Source organism: Arachis stenosperma, chromosome 7 (assembly GCF_014773155.1).
Source record: "Arachis stenosperma cultivar V10309 chromosome 7, arast.V10309.gnm1.PFL2, whole genome shotgun sequence".
Lineage (NCBI taxonomy): Eukaryota > Viridiplantae > Streptophyta > Magnoliopsida > Fabales > Fabaceae > Arachis > Arachis stenosperma.
Genome location: NC_080383.1, coordinates 76,962,264 through 76,972,061, shown reverse-complemented (window position 1 = coordinate 76,972,061; position 9,798 = coordinate 76,962,264). Strand labels below are relative to the sequence as shown.

Sequence of the window (9,798 nt, the reverse complement as noted above, 5' to 3'; positions counted from 1 at the left end):
AAATTTTTATGTAATTTGTATTCGAATATTTATAATATTTCAAAAAATAAACAAATTCATCGTATTATCAAATTAAAAGAAAAGTACTATAAACAAACAAGTCAATATATTTCAAAATATAAATAAAGTGTTGATACATCAATTATAATAACAAGTAACAACCATACATCAACAAAGTGTATTGATACATCAACTATTGTCCTCTAATTAAGTCAAAATATACTATAAGATTGCTTAATTAGGTTCTAAAATTGGAACTTCATCTGTACAGGAACCATTCATCATTATTGTGTCCATTGATTCAAATAGTGGGGTCATAAATTGATTCTCTGCCTCAGGCTTCTCCGCCTCCTTATATTTTTCCATGTTCATCTGTTTTTTAAGTATTAAATTCTGACAAAAATAAAAAAATAGTGACAACATAATCTATATATAGTGTATTGTTCATCTCAAGTAACAAATTCACAAATGAAGCTCACCTCAATATTTGGTCTAGTTCCAGTGATTTTCGATTTGGGGGTGCAAGTTTAATATGAGAAAAAGAGAAAGAACCTGGTGTTGCTTCTTTAATCTTTGCTGAGTCTTGAACTAGAACAGAAGTCTCCTTAATAACTGGTGGTGCTTCTTAATAACTAGAAAGTATACTCTTGTGCTCGATGATTGTGAATAAAGAAGTTAATTTAAAGCATAAGCCCCCGTAGGAAACAAAATAAAAATAAAGGTGTATTCTTTTCTTTTAAAAAAGGTCACCTAATTTCAATTTTCTCATCCAATGTAGCTGTCCTAAACAAACTAGCCATAAGAAATTTGCAGAGAAATACGGTTAGAAATTGTCAATAGTACTAGACTGAGATACTTAACTTTTTCTACTAGTAAAATTCACTTATTCACAAGAAATTCATGACATAATAAACCAATATCCTTATTTATTAGTTGTGCTTGCATATTTGTTTTCATATTAGATTAACATCACTAATAATTACTTTTTAGAATATCTTTGGTGCTGGTGGTGGGACAACAGCAACTACAATAGATTGGGCAATGGCAGAAATGATGAAGGATACAACAATAATGAAGAAAGCACAAGTTGAGGTGAGAGAAAACTTCAGTAAGAAAGGAAGTGTTGATGAAACTTGCCTCTATAAATTCAAATATTTGAAATCAGTGGTCAAAGAGACTCTCAGATTACACCCTCCAGTTCCTCTTTTGCTCCCAAGAGAATGCAGATCCGAATGCAATATAAATGGCTATCACATACTTGAAAAGAGTGTGGAGATTAAAATGAAGCTAAAACTATGTTTAAGAAATTCTAACCACCACCCTATTATACAAACCTTATCCAAACTTTGAAAAATAAAACAAATAAATATCCCATCCAAAGTTTATTATACTCTAATCAGGGTTATTCTAATTTAACAGAAAATCATATGGTTTCAACAGTAAAAGAACACACAGATACATCCCCTCTCTCTCTCTCTCTCTCTCTCTCTCTCTCTTACATGCAAAGCATCATGGGAGGTTAAAATGAATTTTTTTTTCTTTTTGGTTTTCGTAACACTCACCATTTTCTAAACACAATCGATATGCCTATTCAGTGCCTTCATACAGAAGAACTCTGTCCAAAATTTCAACTTTCCAAGGAGAAAAACTTTTCATTGTTTTAATACTTGAAGTAAACAAAATTGCATTGTAGCCAGAGGTTTGTCTTGAGACCTGCCAAATCATATAAGCCAACAAAACTAATCAGCATTTGCAATCTTTGCATGAAATGAATACCTATTATACCAAACAGAAAATAAAAGCATAAACCAAATAGACCCAAAAAGTGAAAATCAAATTCATTTGCAGTATGTATACCAAAAACAAAAACACCTTCAAAAAGAAAAAAGGAAATAAATCATGTTCCTTATTAATTTGAAACCAACTTTAACGTGGTAGTGACATTATACTTGGGTAGCATCCTGCCACCAAAATAACCAGATCAGTAACCAATTCCTATTTGACAAATCCATAGAATCAATCAGTGCACTAACCTGATATCTTTCATGAAAAGCTGTTTGGGCTTTTCTACCAAACTTGATATCATCTCGGAGTATCTGCTCCTCACTCATCAGCCAAGTAGGTCATAGACAAAGTTAATTTTATTTTTTATTAATATTTAAGCTAAAAAGAAGGTCATAAAATAGAAGGAGAAAAAAAAGGAACCTTTCAATATTCTATCTTAACATATTACCTAACTACTTCGACAACTTCCAAATCACAGAAGAGAGAATAATACTGCAATAAATAATACTAATACTATAATTTTTGCATAGATAAATTTATCTGCTGCAATAAGTGATTAAGAGAAGCCATAAAAGGAGCTAACCTGGCGAAGCTTCTCAAATGACTGGACACTGTTTTCTCTTTGTTGCATCTGAATAGAAAATAAGCACCAAAATTCAACCAAAAATATATGCCAATTTCCAAAATTCAAATTCATGAAATATTTTTTATTAGCCAAAAAGAAAAAAAAAAGAACCGATAACAAAATTACCTAGCTGCAGCATGTGTGAGAATAGAAAAGATATTAAAATTTCAAAGAATATAAACAGAACATTTTGTCACAACATATAACATCATGCACCATAAAAGTACAAATACCGTCTATTTTGGCTTCATTTAAGCAGATAAAATCAGCCAGTAACTACCTTCTCTTGTGTCCCATTGATATAGGCATCCAAGCTTCCAAAAGAAGAGAGGCATTATAGCTGTTTGAATCACCAGAAGTATCATATTTCATTTTTCCTTCACGACAGTTTGCTTTTAGAACTCAAGTTAACATACATTATTTACAAAAATTTTTACAGGACTTTCACAGCACTCATTTACTTCTATTCCCAAGTAGGAAAAATTACAAAAAAAAAGTATATGAAACCAAGAATATGAGTTGAAAATTTTCCATGCAACTTGAAAATTATTATAGGAACAAAAGGAACTAAACTAAATCAAGTTGTCCCATCATAGTGTGATACCTCACTTTCCATTATACAACCTGAAATTATGTAGAGTAATAGTGAACTCAACCAACTTGGAGAGCTGTGTCAATGCCTCCCTTGAAAGCTCAGCTTTCTGAATGTCACTGTCCTGCCTGTACCCTTCATCTCCAATAACAAATCCGGGGATTGGAGGCCCTTCTGAACACCTTCACACAGCACAATATCTTCTATCTGTTTATTAACAAGAACAACCAAATATACTACTTCAGTACTATGTTATGACACTGAAATTTTCTATCAGACATAGAAAATTAACATTTATACTCACTGTCTTGTAAACTTAACTCTATGAAATCCTTGTCATGCTACTAAGCCAAAGAAGAATGTTAGAGAGAAGAAAAGTTTCGACCCTTCAAATAACTATGGAGACAATAAGATCAAGTAGAATCCATCCAAGCAAAAAAATAGTTAGACACTTACTTGTGACCGAGTTGTTTATAGCATGAATCAAGAGCCATAAGGTAGCAAGTTTGAGAAAGTTTTCCATCAATAACCTACAAGAGAAGTTGTTATTAATTTAGATAATAATAACAATAATAGTAACTATACTTAAAGAAATTGTTAAAATAGCAATATGAAGTTGGATAAGCTCTAACATAACTGCAGTTTATTGAGTTATTCCATGCACTATGCATCTGAAATGAACTTAGCATATAGTTCATTGAATCAATAAAGAGAAAAAATATTTATTTGGCCAATGCAAGCTAGCTTAGCATATAATAATAATAATAATGAATTTTGAAGCTCTCTGCTGCATCCTACTCACATTGAACTAACAAGTGCCAAATTTTAAAAATATTCCAATTGAACTAGCTTACATTCAATATTTTTATTATAAGTTCAATTTTCCTAAAACTTTCTCTAAATGTAAACTTGCAATTTGTCATGAATTTGTACTTAATTTATTGCCTAATGCTTGAAACATATCTCATTCAGATTATTCTCCTCTGTAACATGGCATTTTGATGGTTCTTAAACACATCAATTAACCTGATTACATCATCCAGAGCAGAAAAAGGGCAAAGGATTTCACATCAAAACATCAAACATCACCGGATTATTAAAAACTGAAATTCATGCAAAGAAGAACATAAAGAAAACTTCATCAGTAGGGAACATACTAAGAAGATCAATAATCTTTTTACCTCTGAGAAAAATTAAACTTTATACGTTAGAAATGAAAATTCAAGAAATGAAAAGCCTGAAAAAACAAAAACTGAAAAGAAAAAAGCAAAGTAAGTTTATGTACTAGGTTCTTACTTACAATCTGCAGCAATTGCAGCCAAACCATCAGTGCTAAAACCATCACAATTTTGAAGGGAAATAGCTTTGAAGTTTGGAAAAGAGCGCGCCAAGAACTTCAAACTCTCATCAGTAACAGTCATCCTTTTAAGCCTAAGCTCTTCAAGAAAAGGGTACTTTTCAGCAAACATCACAAGCCAAAAGTGAATATCAGCACCCCAATTTGCAGGAACGAAGTTGAAATCAGAGAAACGTGGCTTCCCTTTCAGTGTAACACTTCTTATGTTTGGGAAACTTCGGGTTAAGATCTCAAGAGACACAGAGTAGCAGTTACATATTAACACATTCCTCCTTGACCATCTCTCAGTGTTGTACCACTCCTTGCAAACCAGTGACACAGAGCTTCTATCCTTTCTTGATTTCAGCATCCCAATAACACGCTCAAGAACCTCATCTGAAAAATACGATGAACATCTTAGAAGGATCACTATCACACTGCAGCAAGAAGTAGCAGCAAAAGAAAAGAGATAGTGCAGTGAAAGGAAACACCAAAAATTGAAAAATCATGAGGAAAAAAGTTTCAACAACAAATTTTAAATCAAACTAATTACTAAAATCAGAAAAAAACAAATCTAACTAAACCTAATCTAATCAAAATCTAAAAATCCACTAATCAGAAAACAAATCTAACTAAACTAATTACTAAAATCAAACTAATTAAACAAAATTAATTGAACTTAACATAAATTAAAAGAATTTTGAAACCAAAACCTGGAAGCATTGACTGGAGGAGATGATGGCTGCGGCGTTGAGAAGATATGCGAGCTAGAACTGAGTGGGGATAAAAAGAGAGAGAAAGGTGCAGCGGTGGTGGGGACAGACGCTGCTACAGGTGGCGCCGGCATGCTGGAGCTCACCTGAGACGAAGAGAACAGGAGCTTGAGCTTGATTTGTTCTGCGAATGAGAAAGAATGAGAGAGACAGGGACTGTGTTCTACTGGTTCAGTGTTTAAAAGAGAGGAGAAGAAGGAGAAGGTAGTTGCGGTGGTTAGCGTGGCGGCGATGGCGTTGTGAGTGAGGAAAGGAGAAGAAGAAGCTCATGCGTGCGACGGAGAAGTTCCTTGGAGAGAGGAACAACTCTGATCTCTAATATTTTGTGTGTGTAAAAGGAGCTCGATAGGGTGGGGAGGAAGTTAGGTTTAAATTAAAATTTTTCGATGAAAAATTTTAAATTACAGACGAATTTTCCGTTTGTAATAATTTAATAAAATGCAGCATTTTTGTCTATTTAATTACAAACTAATTTTTCGTCTGTAACCATTTTCCACGAAAAGAAATTAATTTTTCTGACGAAATTATCGACGGATTCTCTTTTCCGTCTGTAATTTATGCTAATTCATTTTTTGTTTTTCGACAAAAAAATTCCTCTAAAATTCCGTTTGTATTTCGTGGGATAAAATCCGTCGGAAATATCCGTCTGTAATAACTAATTTTCTTGTAGTGTCTCCCTTAAAATCATAATATAATGCATAATCATTAGTATTGAATCAAGATTTGATTTGATATCTTCTGATAACAAACATAATTGATTATTTTTTATTATAATTAACCATTGTAATGAACAAATGCAGAAATCAATCAAGAATGACCAAACTAAAAACATGGATTGTGCAAACTAGCATCATTAAGAGGAATATTATTAAAGATATCAAGACAAACTTAAAAATATATTGTACAATCAAGTTAGCAAGGGACATGACTCCAAGAATCAAGTTTATGAGTGTTTGGACGGTTGTTACATATTATCAAGATAAGGAAGGAAAGTATTTCTACTTTAATGTCAAAGAAAATAACTAAAAAAGCAGTGTATACAAAAGTCAATTTTTGTTTTATTTGAAGATTTTTATTTTGAAAAGTATGTTAGTGATGAGCAGATAATTTATACGCTTTTTGACATTGTTTTTAGGTAGTTTTTAGTAAGTTCAAGCTACTTTTAGGGATGTTTTCATTAGTTTTTATGTTAAATTCATATTTCTGGACTTTACTATGAGTTTGTGTATTTTTCTGTGATTTCAGGTAATTTCTGGCTGAAATTGAGGGACTTGAGCAAAATTCTGAAAAAGGCTGACAAAAGGACTGCTGATGTTGTTGGAATCTGACCTCCCTGCACTCGAAATGGATTTTCTGGAGCTACAAAACTCCAAATGGCGCGCTCTCAATGGCGTTGGAAAGTAGATATCTAGAGCTTTCCAGCAATATATAATAGTCCATACTTTATTCGGAAATTGGCGAGGTAACTTGGCGTTGATAGCCAAGTACATGCTGCTGTCTGGAGTTAAACGCCAGAAAAACGTCATGATCCGGAGTTGAACAACCAATCCAAGAAAAGCCTCAGCTCGTGGATAGATCAAGCTCAGCCTAAGCATACACTAAGTGGGCCCCGGAAGTGGATTTATGCATCAATTACTTACTCATGTAAACCCTAGTAGCTAGTCTAGTATAAATAGGATGATTTACTATTGTATTAGACATCTTTTGACAGTTTAATCTTTTGACTGTTTAGTCTTTGATTATTCGGTCTTTCGATCACTCAGGGGACTGGCCATTCGGTCATGCCTGAACCTTTCACTTATGTATTTTCAACGGTGGAGTTTCTGCACACCATAGATTAAGGGTGTGGAGCTCTGTTGTACCTCAAGTTTCAATACAATTACTATTACTTTCTATTCAATTCTCTTTTATTCTTATTCCAAGATATACGTTGCACAACACTTTGATGAATGTGATGATCCGTGACAGTCATCATCATTCTCACCTATGAACGCATGTGATTGACAACCACTTCCGTTCTACTCTAGGTCGGGCGCATATCTCTTAGATTCCCCAACAGAATCTTCGTGGTATAAGCTAGATAGATGGCGGCATTCATGGGGATCCGGAAAGTCTAACCTTGTCTGTGGTATTCCGAGTAGGATCCTGGGAATCCGGAAAGTCTAACCTTGTCTGTGGTATTCCGAGTAGGATTCCGGTATTGAATGACTGTGACGAGCTTCAAACTCTTGGAGGCTGGGCGTGATGACAAACGCAAAAGAATCAATGGATTCTACTCTAACCTGATTGAGAACCGACAGATGATTAGCCGTGCTGTGACAGAGCATTTGGACCATTTTCACTGAGAGGATGGGATGTAGCCATCATCAAGGGTGATGTCTCCAGACGATTAGCCGTGCAGTGACAGCGCATAGGACCATTTTCCCGAGAGGATTAAAAGTAGCCATTGATGATGGTGATGCCCTACATACAGCTTGCCATGGAAAGGAGTAAGAAGGATTGGATGAAAGCAATAAGAAAGTAGAGATTCGAAAGGATTCTAGCATCTCCACACGCCTATCTGAAATTCCCACTATTGATTTACATAAGTATTTCTATCCCTTTTTATTTTCTATTTATTATTAATTTTCGAAATCCATAAACCATTTTAATCTGCCTAACTGAGATTTACAAGGTGACCATAGCTTGCTTCATACCAACAATCTCTGTGGGATCGACCCTTACTCACGTAAGGTATTACTTGGATGACCCAGTACACTTGCTGGTTAAGTTGAACGGAGTTGTGTCCACACATAGTTGAAAAAGCAATAAATTTTACAAAATACAATAACAAAGCAATCACAATTTCGTCCACCAAGTTTTTGGCGCCGTTGCCGGGGATTGTTCGAGTATGGACAACTGACGGTTCATCTTGTTGCTCAAAAATATTTTTTTATTATTTTCGTTTTTTTTAATATAATTTTCGAAAAAAATAATAAAAATTCTAAAAAATCATAAAATCATAAAAAACCAAAAATATTTTGTGTTTCTTGTTTGAGTCTTGAGTCAATTTTTAAGTTTGGTGTCAATTGCATGCTTTAAAAATTTTTCTTGCATTTTTTTCGAAAATTCCATGCATTCATAGTGTTCTTCATGATCTTCAAGTTGTTCTTGGTAAGTCTTCTTGTTTGATCTTGATGTTTTCTTGTTTTGTGTTGTTTGTTGTTTTTCATGTGCATTTTTCGTTTGTTAGAGTCCATGCATTAAAGATATCTAAGTTTGGTGTCTTGCATGTTTTCTTTGCATAAAAAATTTTTCAAAATCATGTTCTTGATGTTCATCATGATCTTCAAAGTGTTCTTGGTGTTCATCTTGACATTCATAGTGTTCTTGCATGCATCTTGTGTTTTGATCCAAAATTTTCATGTTTTGGGTCATTTTTGTGTTTTTCTCTCTCATCATAAAAAATTCAAAAATAAAAAAAATAACTTTTCCTTTTTTATCTTCCAATTTTCAAAAATTTGAGTTGACTTAGTCAAAAATTTTAAAAATTAGTTGTTTCTTACAAGTCAAGTCAAATTTTCAATTTTAAAAATCTTATCTTTTCAAAATCTTTTTCAAAAATCACATCTTTTTCATTTTTTTATATAATTTTCGAAATTTTTTTAAAAAAATATTTTTCAAAATCTTTTTCTTATCTTTTACATCATATTTTCGAAAATTAGCTAACAAGTAATGTGATTGATTCAAAAAATTTGAAGTTTGTTACTTTCTTGTTAAGAAAGGTTCAATCTTTAAATTCTAGAATCTTATCTTTTAATTTCTTATTAATTAAGTAATTAATTTTAATTTTAAAATTAAATCTTTTTCAACCATATCTTATCTATCTTATCTTTTTATCATATCTTTTTCAAAATTTTATCTTTTTCAAATTTTGACTTCAAAATATCTTATCTAACTTCTTATCTTCTTATCTTTTCAAATTTGATTTTAATATCTTTTTCAACTAACTATTTGACTTTTTGTTTGTTTCTTATCTTTTTCAAAACCACCTAACTACTTTTCCCTCTCTAATTTTCGAAAATATCTCATTCTTTTTTCAAAAATTCTTTTTAATTAATTAATTGTTTTAATTTTAATTCTATCTTATCTTTTATTTTCGAAATTATTAACTTCTTTTTCAAAATTATTTTCGAAATTCTCTGTCTCTCCTCTTCTTCTATTTATTTATTTATTTACTAACACTTCTCTTCATCTTTCTTCATCTCAAATCACTACCTCTATCCTTTACCATTCTTCTTCTACCCCCTTCTTTCTCTACTAATAATAAGGATCCTCTTTGCCCAAATATAGGGGATTCCTTTTCTTTTCTTGTTTTCTTCTCTTTCATATGAGCAGGAACAAGGAAAAAGGCACTCTTGTTGAAATTGATTCTGAACCTGAAAGGACTCTGAAAAGGAAACTAAGAGAAACTAAATTACAACAATCCAGAAACAACCTTTCAGAAATTATCGAACAAGAGAAGGAGATGGAAGCCGAAAACAATAATAATGCAAGGAGAATGCTTGGTGACTTCACAAAGCCAACGTCCAAATTTGATGGAAGAAGCATCTCCATTCCTGCCATTGGAGCCAATAATTTTGAGCTTAAGCCTCAGCTAGTTGCCTTAATGCAACAAAACTGCAAGTTTTATGGACTTCCATCTGAA

The 9,798-nt window shown here is 32.7% G+C and overlaps 1 protein-coding gene across 1 annotated transcript; it reads right to left on the bottom strand.

The window, feature by feature from the left end:
- Positions 1-1,739: 1,739 nt before the first annotated feature.
- On the bottom strand, positions 1,740-5,185 carry LOC130939959 (F-box protein FBX14-like). The gene is made up of 8 exons (XM_057868019.1): positions 5,052-5,185; positions 4,303-4,775; positions 4,092-4,105; positions 3,459-3,532; positions 3,035-3,184; positions 2,369-2,416; positions 2,034-2,096; positions 1,740-1,776 (listed from the first exon to the last, which is right to left on the bottom strand). The coding sequence occupies exons 1-8, from the start codon at positions 5,183-5,185 to the stop codon at positions 1,740-1,742; spliced, it is 993 nt and encodes a 330-aa protein (XP_057724002.1).
- Positions 5,186-9,798: the final 4,613 nt, after the last annotated feature.

What these genes read in the sequence shown, in the direction of transcription:
- LOC130939959 (XM_057868019.1), bottom strand. Translation starts at nt 5,185, where the DNA reads ATGCCGGCGCCACCTGTAGCAGCGTCTGTCCCCACCACCGCTGCACCT. An exon ending in CCTCCAGTCAATGCTTCCAG is followed by an intron (nt 4,776 to 5,051) that starts GTTTTGGTTTCA and finishes TTCTTGCTGCAG; the next exon opens with TGTGATAGTGATCCTTCTAA. An exon ending in TATAAACAACTCGGTCACAA is followed by an intron (nt 3,185 to 3,458) that starts GTAAGTGTCTAA and finishes TGCTGTGTGAAG; the next exon opens with GTGTTCAGAAGGGCCTCCAA.